Source organism: Bubalus kerabau, chromosome 4 (assembly GCF_029407905.1).
Source record: "Bubalus kerabau isolate K-KA32 ecotype Philippines breed swamp buffalo chromosome 4, PCC_UOA_SB_1v2, whole genome shotgun sequence".
NCBI lineage: Eukaryota > Metazoa > Chordata > Mammalia > Artiodactyla > Bovidae > Bubalus > Bubalus kerabau.
The window spans coordinates 82,551,036-82,578,338 of NC_073627.1; the positions used below are offsets into that span (position 1 = coordinate 82,551,036).

Consider the following 27,303-nt stretch of genomic DNA (forward strand, 5'->3'; position numbering starts at 1 on the left):
TGCTTTACGATGTTGTGTTAATTTCTGCTGTGTTTGATTTTACAACAGTTTTTCTAAGTCTATATTGCAAAGTGCCATAACATAATCACTACTGGGGAAAAAAAATTAAAACAGAGAGTGTGTGTGTCTTTGTGTGTGTGTGTGTGTGTATAGTAGTTAACCTAAAGAAGTATTTCAGAGCCACTATATACCCCTGGTCTTTGCATTACTATAATCCCTGATAAAGAAGCAGTTCCAGATTTCAAGGTCACTGATAGATGTCACACAGAAAAAAAGCAAATTGAGAATGGAATTATGACAATTATTTGGCTTAAACGTGCATATTGTTGGAGAAATCAACATTATTTCCACATGAATATAAACAATTTCTACATAAATACTGAAACTATCTCAGATAATCTTTCATTTCCCAGCAGTTTGTGTTACTCAGTCTTAAAATATTACTATATCAATATATTGATTACTGACAACAAACTGAAGAGCTATAAACAAACTACTTTCCATACAATTCTGTTATATTATTGGATTAATTTCTGAATAGTAATATTGGAAACATGAAAAATATAAAATAGTATAGCAGATACTTAGTAGAATTTGATCCAAGTATACCTAACATAGTCCACATCATTAAGTTCAGTAAATTTTCCCAAATTCATTTCCTATATCAATTCTATTTTCATTATAATAATTCTAATGCTTTCAAACTGAAGGGGAGAGATTTATGGCCATTACACTGTGATCTGTATTTTGTGATTTGATACCACTTTCATAGGTATCCCACAGGGTAAGTGAAGTGCGAGCCACGCCGCCATCTAGAGAATCTGAGCACCAAACACCTTAAATCTATACTCAGGCCAATCATTCCTTAAACCCACAATAGGTTTCAATACACTCCTGAGGCCAGTGATCTGGGTAATTGCCTAAACTTTCATTTCACTGGGCCAGTGAAGACTTCACAAATCACTATATGCCAAATGGTTTTTGAAATAAAACTCAAATTATATAACCCTTATCTCCCTGACCCCATCTATAGTAAAAAAAAAAAAAAAACAACCAAAAAGCCTAGCATTTGACCACTTTGAATTAAATAGGATGCAAATACGAAACCTTTATAGAAAAGCATTTTTGTTCTCATTTTTAAAATGACAGTCTGTACAGTGCCTTAAGTGGGTCCCCATCATCCTCAGCATAAATTTGACTTTTTTTAAATGATTGAAGGTTTCCTCTGAAGCAGGTTAAGCCAGGTTTCTTCTTTTTTTGTATCGAATAAGGAAACAAGCTAGAATGAGGAGCAGTAAAATAATGTCCCACAGAAAATATGTCTCTTCAAATAAAGTGACCTGGTCAGTCCCCACAGCATCTGTGGTGACACAGGAGGCAATAATCCAGAAGGGAAACTAGAAAAATCAGTTCACACCACAAGGACTGTCCAGGTGAATCCTTCCATGTACTGAATGGAGACTCACAGAGAAACAGTCCATGTCACAGCTGCCCCTTGTTAACCAGCAATAAGCGTTGGTGAGAGAGCCCAGAGTCACTGTTAAAAAAAACTAAAAAAAAAATAATAATAATAATAAAGCCAAACCTTACCAGAAAGGAGCAAGCTGACTCCGCAGAGAACTAAGCCGGCTAAAGAATCCATGCTTCCCCAAATCTCTCCATCCAGTTTCCGCGGACATGCATGAGGTCCCAAGGATCCTTTCAAACACCCAGAGGTTTGTGACTTTCCATTCGCCTGTCCTCCTAGGTCTTGTTTACAAGTCAGAGGCAAGAAGGAACAGCACAGAAGCGGGCAGTCCCAGTCTAATTTCTGTCTGAGCACAGGGAGTTTTAAGTTCCTTTTTCCTGTTTCCTTTGTAGATTAGGATGGGAAAGGCTGTATCTTAAAGGCGTTTGGTATCAGCAGGGCTGGGGGCATGGTAAGCCCTGTCCATCTTGCAATTCATCAAAACACTTATCTATGGCTGCTGCTGCTGCAGGGGTAGAGGAATTTTAGTTGGAAGTGTGGGTCCTGGTCAGCACTTTCAGAAACAATAGGGGTATCCTCTCTGAGGCGGGAAACTGAGAATAACAAGCCCTCCACCTATGTATGGTATGTGCTGATGACCGGCCCTTCTCAGCCCTCTAACAGCTCTCACGGGTCTACTTGGGAGCCCTGACAGAAGGGGCTTTGGGTGTGGGGAGCAGTTTTGGCTTTTGTTTTCTTGTTTTAACCCCACGTGGTTTGAATGGGGAAAAGACGTTTTCGTGCTGAGAGAACACAACCCCCCGCCCAAAACAATTAATATGGGTTAATTAACAGTGAGGTCAACGCTCAATGTGGCCACAGAGACCAGAGTCCAAAATTGTTAGCCTGTTTTCTTTTACACAGATGGCTTCTTTTTTGGCCAAGAGCCCGAAGATATCTATGCTATTGGCTACCGCATTTATTTTTTTATTAACAACTCATCTGGAGATGATCTAATTTCTTAAAGAACTGGCAGAGAAGGATTTCAGTAATAACTAGGAGGGATTTCATGGTTACTGGCCAACTTACTTTCAGAAACAAATTATACACAAGATTTTTAAAATAACCTGTGTAAAAACCAAATAGTGTAAGTTTTAGGTGGGGATAAACAGTTTAAGATTTAGGTGGGGATAAAAATATTATTTATAAGAGCAGAGGGAGTACATAGACCAAAAAGAAAATAACCACTGGGGTAACCAAATCTACAACAAGATCAGAGACCCTGAATTTATGCAGATGACAATATCACAAAAATACTAATTCTGAAATTAGCACGGAAAGCCCATGCCTTAGTCATCACCTTGCCTTTATGCCCTAGGAAAGAGGTCTCTGCTCTTTTTCCTACTCACCACAGGAAACGGCAGATGCTGCTAGTCTCGCCTGATTTCTGTCTTGGGTTTTATCACCTCAGTGATGATCTTGAGAATCGATTGATGTTTCCAGGCAGCTAAGGTAGAGAAGCTCAGGTTGTGTTTTCAATAGACATGGGTTCAAACACTGGCTCAGCCATGTGTAACCTGAGACAAGTTACTGAAACTTTGAGTCAGTTTCAGTAGCTGTAAAATAGCAATAATATCTCCATCAAGGGGAATTTTTGAGAGGATTAAATGAGGTTTGAAAATACATAGAAACATCCGGCACTGGGTCTAATTCATAGGAGACTTTTGTTAACTGTGTTAACATATTCATTTCCTTTCTTCCTTCCATTCCATCTCTAAAAGCTTCCTCCAGAAGGCTAGTCTCTACTCTGAGATGGCTTCAAGTCTGGCATCCTAACAAAGCAGTCTAGGAGTCAGGGATTCTGGGTACTAGTCCCAGGTCTGCCATGATCTGCCTGTGAGGCCTTGGACCATTCACTTCCCCATCTGTAGGCCTCGGTTTCCTCAACTATGTAAATGAAGAATTTAGACTGGATATGACTAATTCCCCTTCTAATTGTAACACCTCATAGTCTCAATGACTAAACTGTCCCACTCAGCAGCTCCACGCTGATTCCTGCTGCTGCTGCTATGTCACTTCAGTCGTGTCCGACTCTGTGCGACCCCATAGACGGCAGCCCACTAGGCTCCTCTGTCCCTGGGATTCTCCAGGCAAGAACACTGGAGTGGGTTGCCATTTCCTTCTCCATTGCATGAAAGTGAAAAGTGAAAGTGAAGTTGCTCAGTCGTGTCCGACTCCTAGCGACCCCATGGACTGCAGCCTACCAGGCTCCTCCGTCCATGGGGTTTTCTAGGCAAAAGTACTGGAGTGGGGTGCCATTGCCTTCTCCAACGCTGATTCCTAGGTCCTTTCATCTGGGCAGTTCAAAGATGCTAACTGTGTATCTTTGTCACTGTGAAAACCTAAGGGGTGGGAGGGTCACAAAAGTGATTTAAACACATGGTATCTGAGACTTTGTGAGGCCCACTGGCCCCAAGCCATATGGAGCAGCAGTGGAAGGAAGGCCTTGGAAACAAACAGATCCCAGCGCACCTTCCCCCCCAGGCACAGCTTCCCCTGTTTGTGCTTGATGGGCACACAAGGAAGCTGTCATTGCTCTTGCTCCTTCCTGTTTGCTGGTTCTTGAGGGCTGAAGGTGTTGCTACCTTGCGTCCTTACCTGGGCTGCCTGCCTCTGATCAGCTTCATCCTTCCCCATCATCTAGAAGGATCTCCTCTTACCTAGGGCTGTCAGTCATGTTCTTTCCTTCATTATCTGGAATGGGTGACTCATTTTCACTCTTCTCTCTGTAATCCAGAAATGTCGCTCAGGAATGCAAAGGAACTATGTAGTTTAATTTCATCTTCCAGGATCCAGAAATATTATTGCATGTAATCCTTTTCCCTGTGGTCCAGAATATTGATTCCATATAATAAGCAAGCTGGGTTTCTTGAGTCTATGATTATACAGCTAGTTAAAATGTGAAGCAACTTTCCTCTGGGATGTCTGAAACTTTGGTGTGTAAATTCCAGGTGTAAAATGAAGATAATTTGTGAACAAAAGTTCCCAGACATGCTATGACCCAGTTTTCTGCCTTACTGGTCTTAGAACATGGCGAACCAATTGAGGAACAAGAGTATGAGCTTCACTACCAAGTGTGGGGCCAATAGGTCAGCAAAGCTGATTGGCAACAGGTTGGGAAGTTGCAAAACTGGATGGCATGCCAGAATTTCCAAGGGAAGGGAGAGGCCATTTCCATGTCTGGACAGGACTTTCCCCAATACATAACGTATTAAGGAAATACCACATACTTGGACATGGCCACAACCCTTCTCTTGAAAGCTGGCTGCGGCCATCATCGGGGTATCTCCATACCCTGAGGAGCCTTGCTGGGGACCAGCTGGGTCAGCTCTCTATCCTTCAGCAGTTCCACCCACCCAGAAATGTTGAAATGCTCTTCCCATTCTGGCCTGATTAATGCCTAGTTATCTTCTGGGTCTCAGTTTCAGAAAGGTCTTCCCTGACCTGTTCAATCTGAATCAGGTCTCCCCTGTTATTCCTTCCCACCATCCTCTCCTTTTTTTTCACAGTACTAATCACAACTGGTAATCATATACTTGTGTCATCTTCTTTTTAATGTCTCTTTTTCCCTCAGCTGACTGATACCTTCATGAGGCAGGAAACATATCTAATTGATTCACCACTGAATTTCTAGATCTGAGCACAGTGCCTGGTAAGTCATAGTAGGTCTTGAATAGTTCATTAAGTAATGAACTAACACATGAATGAAAAGACTCCCATCATTGTTTATATACTCATACCTTGAAGTCTTTGGAGTCAGGCAAACCTAGATCGCAAATTTAACTCATATCTCTGAATCTCAGATTCCTCATCTTTAAAATGGAAGTAAATAATGTCTAATTCATGAGATAACATATACATAGTATCTGGCACAAGTACATATTTAATAAGGGCTTTCTATAAGTTTCTTCTCCATCCACAACCACCACACCACCCCTGGACTGCAATATAGAGTTATTTGCAATGAGGAAGCAAGATCCAACAAAGGCTAAGTAACCTGCGCACCTGTGGGTAGCAGAGGGAGTATTAGAAGTACTAGCAAAGGGAGTATTAGAATCCTGGTCTCTTGGTTTCCAATTTTTTGCAAAGTTTCATATATGGCTGTCTTTTTCACAGTTCATCTGTAGACCACAATGTGCAAAAAAGTAGATAAAGAGAAATGTAGCCAACATCACAACCACCAACCCAGGTGTTTAGGAAAGAAATCAGGCCTTAGGAAAGAATTTGAAACTTGACAGGTAATGGAAAAGTTTGATGACACTGATAAATGCAGACATTTAAAATTTTTATTTATTTATTTTTGGCTGTTGCGGGTCTTCCTTGTCATGCAGGCTTTTCTCTAGCTGTGGAGAGCGATGGCTACTCTCCAGTTGCGGTACACTGCCTCCTTACTGGGGTGGCTTTTCTTACTGCAGAGCACAGGCTCTAGGGAAGCTGGGCTTCAGTAGTTGTGGCTCCTGCACTCTAGAACACAGGTTCAGTAGTTGTGGTGCCTGGGCTTAGTTGCTCCACAGCATGTGCACTCTTCCCAGATCAGGGATCAAACCAACGTCTCCTGCATTGGCAGGCAGATTCTTTACCACTGAGCCACCAGGGAATCCCAAATGTAGACATTTATCACTGTGCTTCCAAAATAGCAGGAAGTAATATCAGAATCTGTGGGCACCCCACTGCCATGCTCTAGGGAAGGGAAAGGGACTTCCTCACTGGTCAAGCTGGCTATGTGTGAGTTTTCCAGACACGGTTATAGCAGAACAAGACAGAAAACCAAACTAATACACAAGCAAGCAAAATAAGCAAAGAAATGAGGCACTTGGCTGATGTTTCATTTTCTCACCTCTCCTTTTTGTACTTAATATGTGAAAAAACATCTACAGAAAACAGTAAAAGTCTTTGAGATGGATTAACAAAAGTAGCAATGGATAAATTAAAAATGTGATGAGGTATGGGAAATAACTTACACAATGTTCCTATTGTGTTAGTACTGCATGTCTAGAGGCCAGTATCACAAATATGTAGCGAAAGTCTTAGATGCATATTCTCTGGCCCAAAATGTCCACTTTTACAATATATGCAAGCCCAAAGCAAATTTGTGCCCCAACATTTATGTCTGAAGTATTGTTGATAATAATAAAAATCTGAGGCTTCCTTGGTGGTCTAGTGGTTAGGAAACTGCATGCCAATGCAGGGGACACGGGTTCGATCTCTGGTCCAGGAAGATTCCACATTCTGTGAAACAACTAAGCCTGTGTACCACAACTACTGAGCCTGCACTCTAGAGCCCATGCTCGGCAACAAGAGAAGCCACCGTAACGAGAAGCCCGCACACAACTAGAGAATATCCCACACTCAATAGAGAAAGTCCATACACAGTAATGAAGACCCAGTGCAGCCACAAATAATAAACTGTTAAAAATATAAAAACCTGGAAATATTCTAAGCAGCCAAAAAAATGGATTTTTTAATATAAATTATGGTAAGCAGCGAAATACCAGGCAAATGTCAAAATGTTGTGATGGAAGCATACTGACACGGAAAGATTAAGGGAGGCTTATGGTATATTATGGGCTTCCCTTACGGATCAGCTGGTGAAGAATCTGCCTGCAATGCGGGAGACCTGGGTTTGATTCTTGGTTTTGATCCCTGTGTTGGGAAGATCCCCTGGAGAAGGGAAAGGCTACCCACTCTAGTATTCTGGCCTGGAGAATTCCATGGACTGTATAGTCCATGGGGTTGCAGAGAGTGGAACACAACTGAGCAACTTTCACTTTCATGGTGTATTTGTTTGGGAGAAAAAAAACAGTTCAGACAGCATGAAATTTACACACATGCATACACTCTCTATACATGTATATTTATCTACCATACATTTATATATATATGTATATATATATAATACACAGCAAAATGTTAAAAGTTACTATTTCTGGATTATTGAAAACCCGATCTTTATTTTCTTTATAATTTTCTATACTTTCAGCTTTAAAGAACTAATCAATCTATATGCACAAGTGAATACAATTGGGGGAAAATCCTTGAGACAGTTGACCCAGGGCAGTAGGATGCACCTTAAAACATCCACTGGCAAATATGCAACAGAATGCAGGTGAACTTCAGCCTGTGGGAGGTGAGCAGAGTGGACCGTCAGCTTCCCGCAGTGCAGGCCTGGCATTCGGCCTTTTGCAGGGCTGTGGGCGCTGAAGCACCACAGCCACCACATCAGGCTTCTCAAGGACTTCTCTGAACTCTCTTGGTGAACCCACTGTACCTAGCAGTGGCTAGCAGAGAAGGAATGGTCATCAACAATTCAGTCTTGGTCTTCAGCCCAGACACCACAGTTAAAGTGGCAACACCCACTTTGGTCTGGAGCAGAGTTGATGGCCATGGAAAATACCTGACCCTCTCGGAACCCCATTTACTCTAAATCTTTTTTTTTAGCATCTAAATGGCAAGCGCTGTGCTAATGGTTGTAGGAAGAGACACAGATATAGACGATGTGGTCTCTGCTTTTGAAGCTCACAATTACATAATCCCAGCATAGTGACAATGCCTCAAAACAGGAAAAGTTAAATAAAAATTAGACATTGTGTGGTTAAATACTGAAGGGTGGTACCGGCAGTAAAAGTTGTCATAGTCTGTTTGGGATCCTTTACCCCTCAAGGCACTAATTCTCATGCCTTTTTTTTCTTCTCCTGATATTTCCTTGGCACACATGGCATCTTTCTAGACAGACTACAAGCCCCTTAGGCAGGGCCTCAGCTCTTTTAATGTGCACTTGAAAAGAATATGTATTCTACTGGTGGCTGCAATGTTCCAAAAACTACACTTAGGTCCAGTTGGTTCATAATGTTGTTTAGGTCCTCTCCATCCCCACTCATTTATTTTCTACCTGTTACACCAGTTTCTAAAAGCAGAGGGTTAAAGGTTCCAACTATAATCATGGATTTGTATTCATGCTTTCAATTCCATCAGTTTTTCTTCATATATTTTAAAGGATGTTAGTTTCATTCATATTTACGATTGTTATGTGTCTTTGTAAATTGACTCACTTATCTTTCATTAATATCTATCTTTATCTCTGATAATATTTCTTGTTCTTCTGCTGCTGCTAAGTCGCTTCAGTTGTGTCCGACTCTGTGCAACTTGTTCTGAAGTCTTCTTTAATATTGTGGTAACTTTTGAAATTATCACAGCAGACTTATTCTCTAGTCTTCATGGTTACTTATTTACCCATAGCTCTACCCCAAAAGGGCCATATAGAAAAAGGTAATCTTGAATTATGTACTGAAACCTGAAGTGTTTACTAGGTGAACCATGACAGTGGCAGGGAGGAGGGCAAAACAGGCGTTTCTGACAAATGGGCCAGTAGCCTGAGCCAAACACGAAGATATGAAATAGTATACCATGTTGTTGTTGTTCAGTTGCTAAGTCGTGTCCCACTCTTTGTGACCCCGTGGACTATAGCCACCAGGTTTCCCTATCTTTCACTATCTTCTGGAGTTTGCTCAGACTCATGTCACTGAGTCGATGATGCCATCCAATCATCTTATCCTCTGTTGCCCCTTTCTCCTCTTGCCCTCAATCTTTCCCAGCATCAGGGTCTTTTCCAATGAGTCAACTCTTCACATCAGGTGGCCCAAGTATTAGAGCTTCAGTTTCACGTCAGTCCTTCCCATGAGTATTCAGGGTTGTTTTCCTTTAGGATTGACTGATTTAATCTCCTTGCAGTCCAAGGCACTCTCAAGAGTCTTTTCCAGCACCACATTTCCAAAGCATCAATTCTTCAACGCTCAGCCTTCTTTATGGTCCAACACTCACATCCATATATGACTAATGGAAAAACCATTGCTTTGATCATACAGATCTTTGTTGGCAAAGTTGTATCTCTGCTTCTTAATATGCTGTCTAAGTTTGTCATAGCTTTTCTTACAAGGAGCAAGTGTCTTTTAATTTTATGGCTGCAGTCACCATCTGCAGTGATTTTGGAGCCCAAGAAAATAAAGTCTGTCACTGTTTCCATTTTTTCCCCATCTATTTGCCATGAAGTGATGGGACCAGATGCCATGATCTTAATTTTTTGAATGTTGAGTTTTAAGTCAGCTTTTTTTTACTCTCCTCTTTCACTTTCATCAAGAGGCTCTTTATTCATACTCTGCTTTCTGCCATAAGGGTGGTGTCATCTGCATATCTGAGGTTGCTGATATTTCTCCCTGAAATCATGATTCCAGCTTGAGCTTCATCCACCTGGGCATTTCACATGATATAATCTGCATATAAGTTAAATATGCAGGGTGACAATATATAGCCTTGACATACTCCTTTCCCATTTGGAACCAGTCCATTGTTCTAAGTCCGGTCCTAACCGTTGCTTCTTGACCTGCATACAGGTTTCTCATGAGGCAGGTAACGTGACATGGTGTTCCCATCTCTTTAAGAAGATTTTACACAGTTTGTTGTGATCCACACAGTCAAAGGCTTTAGCGTAGTCAATGAAGCAGAAGTAGACATTTTTCTGGAATTCTCTTGCTTTTTTTTATGATCCAACTTATGTTGGCAATTTGATCTCTGGCTCCTCTGCCTTTTCTAAATCCAGCTTGTACATCTGGTAATTCTCGGTTCATGCACTGTTGAAGCCTAGCTTGAAGGATTTTGAGCATGACCTTGCTAGCATGTGAAAAGAGCACAATTGTATGGTAGTTTGAACATTCTTTGGCATTGCCTTTCTCACTGCATTACGGTAAATGTAATGAGCAAGGCTGAAATAAGTGTGAGAAAGGGCTTAGCCTGAGACGGTGTGCATTAAACAAACTGGGTCCAGGCTTAAAATATCCTAGTAAGGTCTATAACAATGGGAAAGAAAAGGTTTTAAATCAAAGAATATCATGATTAAGTGACATTTTCATTTTAGGAGGATCACTCTGAGACCAATAGACATGTTACATTTGTAGAGATTAAAGTCAGGAAAACTCATGATAGTTGACTATTGTAATATGTTATTTAAAGATCATAAGTCTTAATTAAGGCTATAATCACAGCAGAGGTAGAAAGAATGACAAGTGTTACAGTGATAGAAATATTAATTTTAATGACCGGCATTCACACAGAGGGAGGAGACTAGGATAAACCCAAGGTTGCTGCTGTGTATGATGAATGGACATGGTAGAACTCACTATGAAAGGGCCACAGGGCATGAAGCTCTTCTGTGGGGGATATACAAAAAATTCAATATGAAATTCTATTATAGATACATTGGCTTGGGTTGGGCATGGGATCAGTTCAGTTCAGTTCAGTCACTCAGTCGTGTCCGACCCCAAGAATCACAGCACGCCAGGCCTCCCTGTCCATCACCAACTCCAGGAGTTCACCCAAACTCATGTGCATCGAGTTGGTGATGCCATCCAGCCATCTCATCGTCTGTCGTCCCCTTCTCCTCCTGCCCCCAATCCCTCGATAGCCAAGTCCAAATAGATGCTTAGTTTGCTGTGAGTGGATACAATGGTATGAAATTCATGAGAGGAATCTGAGTATTGCCACGGGGACTGAAGAGCTAACCTGGCATGCAGAACAGCCTGGACCATAAGGAGTCGATGGAGAAAGAAGAGTGAGTAGAGGAGTGTGAAAGACATGACTCCGAGAGGCAGGAAGAGGGCTCTTTGCAATGACTCTAACAGAGTACTGTCGCTCTGGTTTACAATTCTTGTTTCCCTTCTAGTCTATGAATTCTTCAGCAGCAAGGACCAGGTCTTAGTCATCCTTGTATATCCAATATTTAGCACAGGGCTTCACTCACAGATAACTAAATGAAATTTTGGTAAATGAATACAGAAGGGCCCGCATTTTAGAGAACAACTTGACCATTCAAAACAAAACCATTGCAAATGTCCTTAGATGGTTGATAGTAAAGTAATTACCAAATTGTCTCTGATTCAGTCCAGATATACATTATAGAAACCAGCTTTTAAGGAGCTGGTAGAAAAGCAAGAGGTACAGGGCTTCAGAATTGCCAACTTAAGAATTACACAGATCCCACACAACTGGCCATTTTACCCTGGCTCACTCAGTTCTTTGAAGTTTAGTTTCCTCATATGTTAAATGGGTGAAGGTGGAAGGGAACTCTCTTTTGAAATAACATTTAATTTGTGTAAAGCATCCAGCATAATGGCTGAAAATGATGACAGCTCTTATAATCATTATCATCAGATATAATTCACACTTTTTACAGGTTTTAAACAACCACCACCACCTGTGACAACTATAGAGAAAACTGAATTGACTCTGCTTCTGCTGCTGCTGCTAAGTCGCTTCAGTCGTGTCCGACTCTGTGCGACCCCATAGATGGCAGCCCACCAGGCTCCGCCATCCCTGGGATTCTCCAGGCAAGAACACTGGAGTGGGTTGCCATTTCCTTCTCCAGCGCATGAAATCAATCTACCATGCTTCCTTGTAGAAAATTGTCTGCCCATCTTTCTCTTATACTATGAATAATGCATATGTATCTCCAGCAGCTATTTTTACAAAGATTTATAGAGTTGAATGGCAACCCACTCCAGTACTCTTGCCTGGAAAATCCCATGGACGGAGGAGCCTGGTGGGCTGCAGTCCATGGGGTCGTTAAGAGTCGGAGACAACTGAGCGACTTCACTTTCACTTTTCCCTTTCATGCATTGGAGAAGGAAATGGCAACCCACTCCAGTGTTCTTGCCTGGAGAATCCCAGGGACGGGGGAGCCTGGTGGGCTGCCGTCTGTGGGGTCACACAGAGTCGGACACAACTGAAGCGACTTAGCAGCATAGAGTTGAAACATGAAATTTACAAAGCCTTTAAACTCTATTTAGGAGACATTCCAGTTTGGAGAACTTTATATTTTGATATCTTAGAAAATCAAATAAAGGTAGTTTAACTAGTTCCTACATAAGCAGAAGTTTATTCAATTCCGTGCTGTTAGCGCTGATGGGTGAAGTGTCCAGGAGAAGGTTTCTGAAGAGCCTGTTTTTTGCACATAATATTTATAATGACAACATGTATGTGTCCATACATGAAACTGAATTTACCCCCCACCAGGTCAGTCAGGAATATAGGCATCTCACTGTAAAATAATTAACAGTAATTTTTTGACTTCTAAAACTGCCTGCAAAACTGTTACAGGTTCAGGCCCAAATCTCTGCTTTTGCCTCCTTGAGGGTTATAGTAAGGGTTATGAGATGGTAGGGTTATGAGACACTCTCTTGTGCCTGGCATTGGCCCCATGAAGGGCTCTGCACGTTGTGACTCACGGCTACTCATCAGCTGTGTATTGTGAACTCTTGGCGTGGCCTGCACTGCCCCGCAGGAGCCATCCTGCCAACCTCTCCAGCTTTATCGGAGCCTCCCCTTGGCCTCTGCACTTAGGCACAATGGCCTCCTCACTGTTCCCGGAACATTCTAAACTCATGGCCCGGTAAGCTATTCCCCCCAGGGGCCTTTATACTAAGTTTTCCCTTTGTCTTTAAAGCTTTCTCTTAACCACTTCAGTGAAGTGGCAAAGAGATGGAGAAAGAGAACAAATTAACCTTAGATTGTGTATCTTCTCTTCAGCCACACCCAACCACTGAGATAGCAATCACAGTCCTTCTTGTTAGATACAGAAACAAACAAAAAAAAATTGTAAAGAGGAATTTAACAAAACAACTCAAAATAGAAACCAGTTTTTTCAGTAAGGAGAGTTTTTTTCTCTTGCATTTGGCAAAATATTCTATAAAAGGCAGAGACACAGAGTCTGTCTGTGCTATAAATTTCTTGACACTGGAAAGTCCATATTTGAAATGACTTCTGAAATTGGCATTCTAGCACCAAATTAAGTTAATAATATTAATTGATGTTATTTGTCAAGACTTTAACCTGGCTTAAAGGACAGAAAGTCTATAAGCAGGAAAAGTTTATTTAATAAAAAGAAATTCACTAAATCGTGTATATACATTTAATTGAAAATGCAGATACATATTAATAATACCTACAGACCCATACACAATTCATGCTATGGAGGATATAACCAAACTAGACTGTCTCTAAGTTGAACAGGTAAGGCTCTCCCCAGTATAGCATAGCCTTTCGTTAAGAGAACAAACCTCAAAATCAGGAAAAGCAGCATAAAGGCCTAAGCCCACCATTTACTAGCATGTTACACTGGACATTTAAGCTCTGCTTCTTTATCTGTAATAGCAGTTTGAAAGTACTTACCTTATGAGGTTGTTATAAAGACTATATTGATAATGTATATACAATACTTAGCAAGGTGCCTGAGACAGGGTATGTACAAAATAAATATTACTATTAATATTGTTAAAGCTTCAGAAAGGAAATAGCCATTTGTATGAAGCTTGAAATAATGTATCTTAGTGATTTAAAAGATGAAATAATATAAGAACTGTGCACATAATTTTAAGTGATCACAAGAAAAAGGGAATATCATCAATAATTCAAGTATACTTCTGTTTTCATTTATTCCCAAATGTAATGGTTTACTCAAGTGTGGCTTATGCCTTGATTGCCTCTTTTAGAAACAAGAAATGTTGGGTAACCTCATTCTCTTCAAAATATTAAACAAAAAACGTCGATAGGCAAATAGAATCGAAACTGAACTTGGTTTAGAGACAGTGAGACAGTCACATGCAGTAACTACTTCTCCCTCTCAAAATCATTAAAATAGAGTCAATGAATTCTTTAAGGATGTAAAGCCAACCTGCCAAAGAAAATTGGAGAGAAGGCAGAAACCACAAAATTTCAGAAGCTGGAAAACTTTTTGGGCTAGAGTTACCTCATACAACAGGCACAGAAATGCTACCGCTAAGCGACTGAATCTTGATAAATTTATCAAAGTACTCCTATTAATAGGAAGAACACTAATAGATAGCATTTTGAAAATTTCCTTTAGTAATTGACATGAGGAAGCATGAGTTCTCTGCATAGTAGGTGTATAATAAGTAAGAAAAATTTATATACTAAATTTGCACACTTACTTTAAAAATATGATAGAAAGATGAAATTTAGCTAAAAAGGAAACTGGTCAAAAAGGTAAAAACTTAAACTATAAGACCTCTTTTCTACAGACCAACAGGAAAAGGGCCTGATTAATTCATGGCCAAGTGAGCTAGTGACAAAAGATAGCATGAAGATGAAATCTGAAGCAAAATAACTGAAGTATTCTCATTAGCTTGCTTTCTCAACACCCTGAGAAACTTAGGTAATGAGACTACTATCTTAATTTCTTACCACTTTAGTTTTCTTGTTTCTTGCATTATTGTTGTATGTAAGATGAGAACATTCTGGAAAATACATATATTTTACTGAGAAATTTGTCAACTTTTTAAAGGACTATATAGACCTGATTTTATAGTTTTTTAGAAATATAACATTAAGTCAAATTAAGTGGGTGACATGTTCCTGTAAAGGGTGAAAGATTCCTACTCTATCCCTGCAAAAAGTTAGGGGTAGGATATATAATATGCTTTCACAGTAACATTGTCTTTCTTTATCAGCTCTAGGTTTGGATAAGCTCTAGGTCTGGTCTTCATCAGGTTTCCACTGAACTGAAGAGAAGGGAGTGAAGGTACAAGCAGGCATATCTCACAGGGTGGGAGTGACTAAGAAGTACTGTATCTCTTCTTTTAAGTCTAAATCTTCAAAGAGAGTACTGGTTAGAGGGTAGTTTAAACTATTAAGCCAAGGAAATGCACACACCTAATACCTAACTGTCAAACGGGAGATTCACGACTTGGTTGCATAACTGGAGAGTAAGGAGAATCTTTGGGATTAGAATAAACAAACATATATACAAACAGTGGTACAAGATCTGTAAAAACCCCAAGTGGTTCTTCCTATAATTTGGAGAACTTTTTAAAGAAGGGTGCCCTGGACATTCAAAGTTTATCGAACAACAACTCAAATTCAATGAGAATCAAACAGAATTATCTTCCTAATCTGCTCCTCTGCTTTTGACTCCTTTTCTGTATGACAGAGCTTATTAATTGTGCTATATTCATATTTTATATTCCATTATTCTATCTGTACTTTTAAGAGAAATCAGAACAGAAAAACTCCACTAAATTAACACTAATAAATTTTATGTAACGTAACCTCTCCAGACTTCAGTTCCTCACTTGTAAATGAGGAATCAAATCACATAGGTAGAACTTAGAAACCAGAAACATCTGTTCGTACCCCAGGTCTGCCACTCACTATGTGTGCCGTGCTAGAAAATTTTAGCAACTTAATCTGCATCAAAGTCTCCTTGCTTTTACATTTTTGACTTAATGATTTATCTGATGATATTCCCATGTTTGTTGTTATATTGTAGAAAGTTAAATAATAGTTTTGAGCCAAAAAATTAATCCGACATATACTGCAGTTTGTATGTATTGTCTTTTTTTTTTTTTTTAGAGTTGAAAGGCTTCTAGTAAAGTGCTTCAATCCACTTGACAACCATGTTCCTGCCTGCTTAAGTGACTGCCTCTAGTTGCGTCCACCTGAAATATTTTCGTCCCCATGTCCATTTATCTCTACTCACACTTTGAAGCCCAACTCAATTCTCATCCTATCACTGAGAACTTATCTATTTCAGTGAAAATTAAACTATAATTGAACTGTCTGTATGAACAAGAAATTCATTATGTATTTCCATCCTTTGTTATTGCTCCTTAGTCACTAAGTCTTGTCCGACTCTTTTGTGACCCCATGGACTGTAACCCTCCAGGTTCCTCGTCCATGGGATTTCCCAGGTAATAATACCTGGGAGTGGGCTGTCATTTTCTTCTCCAGGGGATTTTCCCAACCCAGGGACTGAACCTGTGTTTCCTGCAAGTCTCCGCATTGCAGGTGGACTCTTTACCACTGAGCCACTGGGGAAGCGATTTCTACATTAGCAATGTATAATAAACTATTTGTTTTCCATGCATGACTTGTGCTTAAATTATTCATTCTCTTATTTACTTCCTGTAAGCTCATTGAAAATCTATGACATGCTCTGAGATCTTGGACTTTATGTAATATTTCTTTGTAAAATAGGAATGGAAATTCCTGTCTTTTAAGGTTGTGGAAAATTGAGTAAGATATACATAAATACATATTAAAAAGCAGAGACATTACTTTGCCAACAAAGGTCCGTCTAGTCAAAGCTATGGTTTTTCCAGTTGTCATGTATTGATGTGAGAGGTGGACTATAAAGAAACCTGAGCACCAAAGAATTGATGCTTTTAAACTGTAGTATTGGAGAAGACTCTTGAGAGTCCCCTGGACTGCAAGGAGATCCAGCCCATCCATCCTAAAGGAAATCAGTCCTGAATATTCACTGATACTGAAGCTGAAACTCCAATACTTTGAAGCCACCTGATGCAAAGAACTGACTCATTAGAAAAGACCCTGATGCTGGGAAGGATTGAAGGCGGGAGAAGATGGAAGGCAGAAGATGAGATGGTTGGATGGCATCACTGACTTGATGGACATGAGTTTGAGTAAGCTCCGGGAGTTGGTGATGGACAGGGAAGCCTGGCATGCTGCAGTCCATGGGTTCACAGAGAGTTGGACACGACTGAGCGACTGGACTGAACTGATGCACTATCTAAAATGTTACATATATTTTCACAAATGTAACTACAAAGTAATGAAAATACTTTTTAGAATAAAAAGTTTAGTCAATAATACTTGAAATTTGCACAAATCTATAATAATTCATCATTGAAAACTAGAAGATAGGAAGTAAAGCATCTAAGGCAATTTGTTCTTACAGTGAAAAAGTATTCCCTAGTACATTATAACAAGACTGCAGTCTTATAATGTCATTAAAAGTTAAAAATCTCTTTATTTCCATTATATAACATGTGAGAATATATAATAACTTCCATTTAACAATATTAGCTGTTACTATTTATTGAGCACTTTCATGGCAGGCACTGTGTGGATGCTTGACTGCGCAGCTCATCTATTAATATATTCTATAAGGAAGACATTGTTTCCCTTATTTGGCAGTTGCTAAAACTGAGAATTAGAGAAGGTTGGTGGTCCTGGGTTACCCTAACAAGTGGCAGACCCAGGATTAAAACCCAGATTTGTCTACCTTCAGAACTCATGCTCTTAACTACTATTCTATATGTGTTCCCCATTGTTCTGAAACAAATTTCTTTTATATTGGATTGACCAAAAAGTTCATCTGGATTATTCCGTAAGATGGTATGGAAAAATTCAAATGTACTTTTTGGCCAACCCAATGTTGTAACCCTTTCTTCTCCTGGAAAGGCTGTTATAGTAATAATCCAATCTTCTTAGTTGATCTAAGTCTGGTTGTAGGGCTTCTATGATATGCAGTATATCTCGAAAGAAGGAAACCCTAACCAGAAAAGTCCTATCAGTGTGGCTTACCTAGTTTTCTTCACTATACAACACTTTTTTTTATATATACTAACACTGAGCATAAGTTTTTTTTACCCCTTTAAACATTTTTTAGTTGGAGGATAATTGCTTTACAATGTTGTGTGGTTTCTGCCGTACAACATCACAAATCAGTCATAACTATACCTATATATACATATATTTATCCCCTCCCTCTTGAGCCTCCTCCCAGCCCCCATCATCCTGCCCCTTAAGGTTGTTACAGCGCGCCAGGCTGGTCTCGCTGCGCTATACGGTAGCCCTCCCCTGGCTATCTATTTTATACATGGTAGTGTATATGCGTCAATGCTACTTTCTCAATTTGCCCCGCTCTTTCCTTCCCCACTGTGTCCACAAGTCCATTCTCTATGTCTGTGTCTCCATTCCTTCCCGGCAAATAGGTTCACTGGTACCATTTTTTGAGCATACGTTTTTAAATTCAGAATTTTATAATGTCAAAAACAATCCATTTATAAAAAAATATATCTGTTCAGAACCTACCATATACAAAGCATTATTCTAGGCATTATTGAGAATGAATGGGTCCACATTCTTTTATATACCAATATATACTGCAAATTATACAGAATTATAGTAAGGTCATTGTTTCATTTTCTTAATAAAAACCCAAGTGCCTACTAGCATTGTTCAAAGCACAGGTGTGTACCACAATTAAAAACACAAAGTCCCTTCTGTTATGGAGCTCAAATTCTAGGTGGGTTGGTGTAGGGGTGGCAGAGAATTAAATACTTAAGAATATATCATAAAGAGATAAAATTGTAAGTGCTGTTAGGAGAATAAAACAGGCTAATGTAAGTAGAGTGTTGGGGGTGGAGTTCAATTGAATGATCAGAAAAGGCTTCCCCAAGATCCTGAAAAACAGATTTGTGTGTCCAGGCAAAATGTTTAGCAGAGGGAGGTCACTAGAGGTTTTAAGCAGAGGGGAAGATTATGATCTAATTTTTATTTTAAACTTATTACCTCAAATAAAATTTCTGAATGACAAATAACATCTTATACAAAGTGAAAAGATAAAGCATATCCTGAGAGAAGTTTTTAGGGATATATATATATATAGATAGATAGATAGATAGATGTAAATAAACTATGTGATGTAAATAATTAGGATTCAAAACAGTAGTAGACAATGAATATGAACAGATAATTTGTAGAAGAAAAATTAATGTCTAATAGTTGTGTGAAAAGATACTTGATCTCACTAGTCATCATGGAAATCCCACTAAAACAACAATCTGAAAATATTTAAAGTCTGAAAATACCAAGTCCAGGAGATGACTTGGTGGGACTGTAAATGAGCACAACCACTTTAGAAAGAACTAACTGAAAATGTGATAACCTATAATCTAGCAATTCTATACCTAGGCAATTAAAGTCGTAAGCATGAGCATCAAGTGTCACATGGCAGAGTGTTAGCTGGGGCATTATAATAGAGAAAAGTACAGAGCAACCTGAACACCAGTCGGTAGCAAAAGAGTAAAGAGTAGGTTGTGGTTTTTTCATACACTGGAATAAAATAAATAGCACTTAAAATGAATAAATAAGATTTGTAAGAATCAACATGGATAGCTTTTTAAAAAGTAATGTTTGATTGGAAAAAGGTGCGGATTGATAGCGTTTATGTAGATTTCTGAAGCACACAAAACAATTATATATTTTGTTTATACACACTTATATGGAGTAAGAGTATAAAAACAGCCTTGAAGGATAAGCACTAAATTTGAGATGATGATTTTGGGCTACAGGGCTGAAGAAAGAAACAAAGAAAACATCACCATACATATAATATCTATTTCTATCATATTTGTAATGTCATTCATATCTGTAAAGACAAAATATTAATAACTTACTAATTCCTGGTGGTGGGTACACTGGTATTTGTTGTTAAAATTCTTTGATTTAATATTTACTGATTTTTAATTTTTTCAATGAAATCAAAAGTATTATTACCATAGCTGTGCTTAAACAATGGATTATAGAGAGGCAAGAGATCACTTAAGGTCCAAGTGAAACATGATGGCTTGAGCTAGGATTATAATTTTAAAATGCAAATAGACTAAACAGGTGATATTTTGGAGATAAAATTTTAGACGTTGCTGTTGAATATAAGGGGTAAGGGAAAGAAATGAAGGATGTCTCTATTTTAAATCTGTTTTTGCATATAAACTTACTTCATACTTGGAGTTTGATTTTGTTGGGCAAAAACATAGATAATATGAAAATACCTGTGCAGTTTCATTAAATATCATTTAGAGTCACTTCCCTACTGGCTCCGATGGTAAAAAAATCTGCCTGCAATGCCAGAGACCCAGGTTCAATCCCTGGGTTGCGAAGATCCCCTGGAGAAGGGAATGGCTACCTACTCCAGTATTCTTGCCTGGAGAAGTCCATGGACAGGGGAGCCTGGCAGGCTACAGTCCATGGGGTCACAAAGAGTTGGACAACACTTGCATTTTCATAGTCACTTGAGACAGTTATTGGTTAATTTCTTCAGTTACAGAGATTTGAAAATTATACTTCTGTATTTTGTTGGGAGTTGCTCTACTCCCAAGGAATACAATGGCAGCACATACACAGAACTTGGTTAGCTCAACCTTCCCTTCATCTGGACCACACCATCTCCCAAGTTGCCCATGACTCTCCTAGTTATCTGTCTTGTAGTGGCAGTGCCAATGAGTATCTTAGAGGAAACTTTTGAATTCTACCCTGAATCTATATTACTATTCCCCAAATGAACAGTGTGCTTGCCAGTGAAATACAGCTTTAATAAAAGTCTCAGCCACAGTTTCAATGACAAAATAGACCCTCTCATACAGACATTTTGGAGAGCCCATGTGAGTCTTAAAAGTCCTGGGTTATCCTGGGATGTTGGTCAGAATATGGCGTTTAGGCTCAAGGTGGATCATAGGGACAGAAGCTGTAACATTCACTTGAGCTTAGTCGCTCAGTCATGTCCGACTCTGTGACCCCCATGGGCTGCGGCCCAGCAGGCTTCTCTGCCCATGGGATTCTTCAGGCCAGAATACTAGAGTGGGTTGCCATGCCCTCTTCCTGGGAATCTTCACAACCCAGGGATCAAACCCAAGTCTCCCGCATTGCAGGCAGATTCTTTACTGTCTGAGACACCAGGGAAGCCCCCAAATATTGGAGTATCCTATCCCTTCTCCAGGGTATCTTTCTGAGCCAGGAATCGAACCAGGATCTCCTGCATTGCAAGCAGATTCTTTACCAGCTGAGCTACCAGGGAAGCCCATTAATATTCACTTGAGTACCTTAAATCACTTTAGAAAGTGATTATTATCCCATAAAATTTGAGAAAGCTGGTATGAAATAAATGAGATGTCAGGTCCTGAAGAACCCCTGGAAGTTCTATATGAATGCCTCAGGAAAAACATATTTTATGGTAATAAAGGTTTCATGAATTTGGCAGTGGGTTTACAAAAAGACACTTGGTTTAATTTTCCGGTATCAGTCAGTATCGACATTTACCAAGAAAAGTTATCATCATATGAACTTGCACTGCTTACTCTTCCATTAGGATTTAAGTTCAGTCTGGGGAGGAATTTTATTGGTCTTGGTCACTTCTTTATTCAATTATTAGTTGAATGAATGTGATAAACAGAAACAGACAGCCTTACTTTCTGGTATGGTTGTCTTTATATGTACAGATATGTTTTGCTTTCCTCATATGATGGACTTTATACCATTAGCAGTTCCTGTTACTGGCAATGAAATTATGACAAATAAATATGAGGATGGAAACTGTAATTGGAGAGAAAGTAATTGCAGGGGGTTGTGGCATATGCTACATAAATGATGGTTGTAATAAATTACCACAAAATTAGTGGCCTAAGGCAACATAAATTTATTATCTTACAGTTCTGGAAGTCAGAAGTCTGATGGGTCTAGGCTAAAATCCTTCTGGAGGCCCTGGGGAGATTCTGTTTCCTTTCCTTTCCCAGATTCTAGAGGCTGCCTGCATTTCTTGGCTCACAGCTCCTTCCTCCATCTTCAAAGAACATCAATTGCTTCTAAATCTCATGTTTTATTTCTCTGGCTTGGACCTTCTTGCCTCCTTTTTCAAGAGAAGTTTGTGATTTCACTAAGTTCACCCAGATAATCCAGAATAATCTTCCCATCTCAATCCTTACTCACAATTGCATTGTTTCTTTTGCCAAGTAAGGTAACAAGTAACTCACGGCTTCTAGGGATTAGGATGTGAACATTTAAATTCTGTGTACCATAGCTATTTTGGAAATCTTACATTGATGTTTTCACTCTTTGCTCCTTCACTATGTTGTTTCAATGTAAAAAACTGAAAAATTTTGAAGTCTAGAGGCATATAGCAGAGTTTACCTGGAATAAACAAAATTGGAAATTTATTTCCATCTCAACCAAGAATATCTGATTATATAACAGATGGGAGCAGGGGGACCACTACTTCTTTTATCATTTCAAAAGATTGTAATATGAGTTATAAACAATGATTTTCAAACAGTAAGACTAATCCTTACCTTATCCCCATTCCTCACCTTCCAAATGTACTGAAACCTGCTTTTCAGTTAAATTCAGATGTGAGCTGAGCTTCAAAATAGCACACTTGGTTAGGGCAAGCTCTTAGCTGAAGGATGTTGCTTTTATTCTAAACATTTTTTATAGTTTCTTTTTTGGAATTGTCTTTAAAGACAGTTCACCAGACACACAGGAAAACTGGCTCGTTATTTTAAGGTCACAAGGTACTTTGCCTACTCTGTCTTCTTCCCTTCCCCATTGTTTTAATCTACTCGCCTTCATCCTTGCTCCTTCCTCTGCTGATAGTAGTGCCAGAGATCTGTGAGGCTGAGAGGAAGGCCTGGGGAGCCAGAGTACGGCTGGGAAGGGGCCAAGGAGAGCTTCACGTGGAGCTCAACAGGTAGCCGACTGCAATGTTACCTCATTTGTGTGACCCAGCCTATTTTAAACACTGTTAAATAACAATATTTGATAATTTGCTAGGTGTCAAAAAATCATGTTGTTAAAGTAAATCCCTATTGAGTATAAATATTATTTTAAATAAAAGGTATACTAGTCAAATAGACTTTTAGATATACTGTTCTTTGATGGGAGAAATTGGGGCATTGGATGAGAGACTAGAACAAGCTTCCCTTACATTGATATTTTTTCCAAAGAAGGTCTCAGTTTAGAGGTTTTCTTAGAATAGCTCTGTAATTCAAAGCTTTTCAACTCTGGCAATTAGAGTTTACTATCTAGATGATACACAGATAAATGAGGAAAATATTATTGACACTGGCATCATATAAAATATTTATACCATAGAATATAGGCTGCAAACTCTTTTTCAATACTAGAGTTATTAAAAGTAAGTATAATTCACAAACCTTCTGCTATTATCAATTACTGAAGTTACAGAAGATCTGGCCTGACTGATTCTTTCAGAGGCTCCATTCAGAAGAAAATATAGACATATTTTTAACTACTATGCGTATTTTTTCTTCATTTGACCAATTGAGGTTAATTTTCAATGAAATGTATCTGTAAGAGTAATTTATTTATTTCTTTTTCAGGTTTTATTTTATATTGGGCTCTAGCCAATTAACAAGCTGTGATGGTTTCAGGTGAGCAGCAAAGGGCCTCAGCCATGCATACACACGCACCCAATCTTCCCCAAACTCCCCTTCTATCCAGGCTTCCACACAACACTGAGCAGAGTTTCATGCACTCTAAAGCAGGTCCTGTTGATTACCCATTTTAAATACAGCAGTGTATACATGTCCATCCCAAACTCCCTAACAAGAATAATTTCAGAGCAATCAAAGGAAGTGCAAAAAATCCTACTTTAGATTATAATCTCACATAGGAATTTTTTTTTGCCTTATGGGACAGTCTTCCTCTATTTTATAAAACTGCCATTTGGCTTCCTCCTGTGACTCATCCCCCTTCCTATAATCAAAATAAAAAGTTCTAAATTCTAAATCTATGCTGTGCAGTTTGTAGCCACTATCCACATGTGCTATTAAGCATTTGAAATTTGGCCAGTCTGAATTGAGATTTTCTTTAGGTGTAAAATATATATCGAATCTTAGTTTTCAAAAAACTAAGATCATGGCATCTGATCCCATCACTCCATGGCAAACAGATGGGAAAACAATGGAAACAGTGACAGACTTTATTTTCTTGGGCTCTAAAATCACCACAGATGGTGATTGCAGCCATGAAATTAAAAGACCCTTGCTCCATGGAAGAAAAGTTATCGACAAACCTAGACAAAGTATTAAAAAGCAGAAACATTACTTTGCCGACAAAGGTCCATCTAGTCAAAGCTAGTTTTTCCAGTAGCTATGTATGGATATATGGAAGGAAATGACAATCCACTCCAGTACTATTGCCTGGAAAATCCCATGGACAGAGGAGCCTGGTAGGCTACAGTCTATGGGGTCACAAAGAGTCGGACACGACTGAGTGACTTCACTCACTCTCACTCATGTATGGATGTGAGATTTGGACCATAAAGAAGGCAGAGCACCAAAGAATTGATGCTTTTCAGCTGTGGTGTTGGAGAAGACTCTTGAGAGTCTCTTTGATTTCAAGATCAAACCAGTTAATCCTAAAGGGAATCAATCCTGAATATTCACTGGCAAGACTGCTGAAACTGAAGCTCCAATACTTTGGCTGCCTGATGCAAAGAGCCAATTCCTTAGAAAAGACCCTGGTGCTGGGAAAGACTGAAGGCAGAAGGAGAAGGGAATGACAGAGGATGAGATGTTGGATAAGAGTTCTGAATGTGAAAAGAATGGGAGGAAGATCTATGTGTTTCTGTATTGACAGGATGAAATCCAATGGAGGAAAGGCTAAAGCCATAGGAAGAAGGGGATGAAAGACAGAAAATTAAGGAAGATTCAGAAGGAATCTGGAATGGATATAAGCAGCAGTATAGGAACTAGTCTTAGGAAGAGAGAGGCCTTCTTCCAGAAAGACTTAGAAACCATGCTTCTAAGACATATTTTCATGAGAGAGATGCATAGGTGCTTCTTCAAACTCAAAGTCCCATGCCCTTTTAAAGTAGGGATAAAGTCGGATTATTACAAGATAGGATGAGGGGTCTGACGCTCATGGTAGTTGAAATTCCAGTGAGTTTTCCTCACTGAGGTGCAGTGTGTTCGTGCTAAATCTCCTTTCCAGTCTTCATTTGGAAATGTCCTTTCTGTTTACATTTCTGAAGCTGTGACCACACTATGTCAAAACATTAGCTTGGTATAGAATTTCAGACAATCAATCCAACATACTCTTTAAAAAATTCTTTTCATCAGGTCATACCTTAATACTTACTGAAGATAAGTAAGAGATATGGCTTGTTGAGTTTACTGTTTAGGGAGGGGGATGGCAGTGCACACTGAGGTCATGAAGTTTCTTAGAAATAAACAGTCTGACAAATCAGAGTATGTGGTAAAGAAAACTTGGCCTGGAAATCTAATCTGTGGTCAAGAAAAAGATACTGGATCACAGAAATTTTGAATGTTTATTTTATGGAAGAGTTTTATCTTTTTTTTTTTTGGCTGAAGTAGGGGGATCTTGGAGATAATACAGTGGTGAGAGGTTTTGTAAGAAGTTTGCTTGCCTCCTACTATCTGTATTTCTTTCAATTAGCTGTCTCTTAGGGTCTCTTATGGATACTTTTCATGGTCTAACTGGCTATCTCTACTGTGCCACAGAAAAAGGAAAGAAGGCAACTGGACTTTTACAGCTTCACCAGAGCCCCTTCTCTGACTCTGAAATATTTCTAGCAGGAAAAGGAACTGAGCCAAGGAACACGTTCAAGGCTACATGTCTCCAGGAAGGTAGGGCCAACTGGCAGTAAATGTCCATTTGGCCTTCTGATAACCACCATGAGCAAGGCATGGGGCTTTTGTGACATTTAAAGCCAAGAGCTCTAGTACACTGCAGAGATTTAGGCTTCATCCATCCATCTACTGTTTGGCACTTTTGTTATTTCCTCCCAAGGGATGCTTGCTTTTCTCTGTAGGCTACATGGGAAGTTAGAGAGGCTGGAAAAGCAATTTTCTCTTCCTCTGCTTCTTAACCATTTCCCCTACTCCTGAGACACAAAGCCCCTGCTTTGTCCTTGGCTGGGGGGGGGTGGGGTGGGGTGGTGCTGGTTGGCCTCTAAGTTGGCCCTCCCCCACTCCAGTAAACTGAGGGAAAGTTCATTTTAACAAGAAGCTATTTAAACACTGAGAGAGGCTTTTAAAAACGAACTACAGTTTACTTTGATAAAAAATTCAGGTTGAGCTTATGGACTACATCAAATATTTTCACCTTCAGCACTGGTGGTGTAGTGGTGAGCACAGTTGCCTTTCAAACAGTTTCACCTTCATGTTCATCAAGACTTCCTTTAGTAGGGTGAATTTATCTGTTGAAAGTGACAACACAGAAATGAGCTAATCTTTCAGTTTGGCTACTCGTAGTTCTTTCTTGATCTATACCAAATACAATTCTAATCAATTAAGTTTGCTTTCTTTCATGGTGTCACTATGTTGTTATCATGGTAAAAATACTGTTTTACAAAAAGATTTTGAAATAAAACAGTAATTTTGAAAATCTCGTTTTAGTTTTTATATTTTTTCTTGTGAAATGCTTACCTAGTGTATTTAAGCCTCTTTTAGGTAGAAGACCACTCAATTCTCTGACTCATGCTTCCTCCAAACTCTCTTCTACACTGGACTCTCCAGTGGGTGTTATTTTCCCTCCTATGACACAACTTCTCTTTATGCGTAACCACTCTTGACTTGAAGGAGAATAAAGTTGACCAAGCAGAACAGCCTATTTACCAACTAGGCTATTTATACACAGGTTATTCCTATGTCCCTTGAGATTATACAGTTAGTTTCAGAGCAGCAATTCATTACAATATGTTATGAGGAAAGATACTGAGGCAGCAAAATATAATCTATTATCTACTAAAAATAAGCAGTAAGAATTCAGTTCAGTTCAGTTGCTCAGTCGTGTCCGACTCTTTGCGACCCCATGAATTGCAGCACGCCAGGCCTCCCTGTCCATCACCATCTCCCGGAGTTCACTCAAACTCACGTCCATCAAGTCGTGATGCCATTCAGCCATCTCATCCTCTGTCGTCCCCTTCTCCTCCTGCCCCCAATCCCTCCCAGCATCAGAGTCTTTTCCAATGAGTCAGCTCTTTGCATGAGGTGGCCAAAGTACTGGAGTTTCAGCTTTAGCATCATTCCTTCCAAAGAAATCCCAGGGTTGATCTCCTTCAGAATGGACTGGTTGGATCTCCTTGCAGTCCAAGGGACTCTTAAGAGTCTTCTCCAACACCACAGTTCAAAAGCATCAATTCTTTGGCGCTCAGCTTGAATTAACCTTTT

The 27,303-nt window shown here is 39.4% G+C and overlaps 1 protein-coding gene and 1 long non-coding RNA gene across 6 annotated transcripts in view; one reads left to right on the forward strand and one right to left on the reverse strand.

The window, feature by feature from the left end:
- The window catches only part of TEK (TEK receptor tyrosine kinase), a 106,425-nt gene extending 101,876 nt beyond the window's left edge, over positions 1 to 4,549 (reverse strand). For 2 of the 5 annotated variants that reach the window (XM_055577841.1, XM_055577838.1), the window contains exon 1: positions 1,591 to 2,838. In XM_055577841.1, coding sequence (XP_055433816.1) covers positions 1,591 to 1,642 — 52 coding nt within the window. In that variant the 5' untranslated portion in view covers positions 1,643 to 2,838. The other 3 variants (XM_055577837.1, XM_055577835.1, XM_055577840.1) reach the window with 3 other exon arrangements.
- On the forward strand, positions 1,585 to 16,620 carry LOC129649893 (uncharacterized). Its single transcript, XR_008713403.1, has 3 exons — positions 1,585 to 1,715; positions 5,082 to 5,159; positions 15,923 to 16,620. It is a non-coding gene; the product is annotated as an uncharacterized LOC129649893 (long non-coding RNA).
- The last annotated feature ends 10,683 nt before the right edge of the window (positions 16,621 to 27,303 follow it).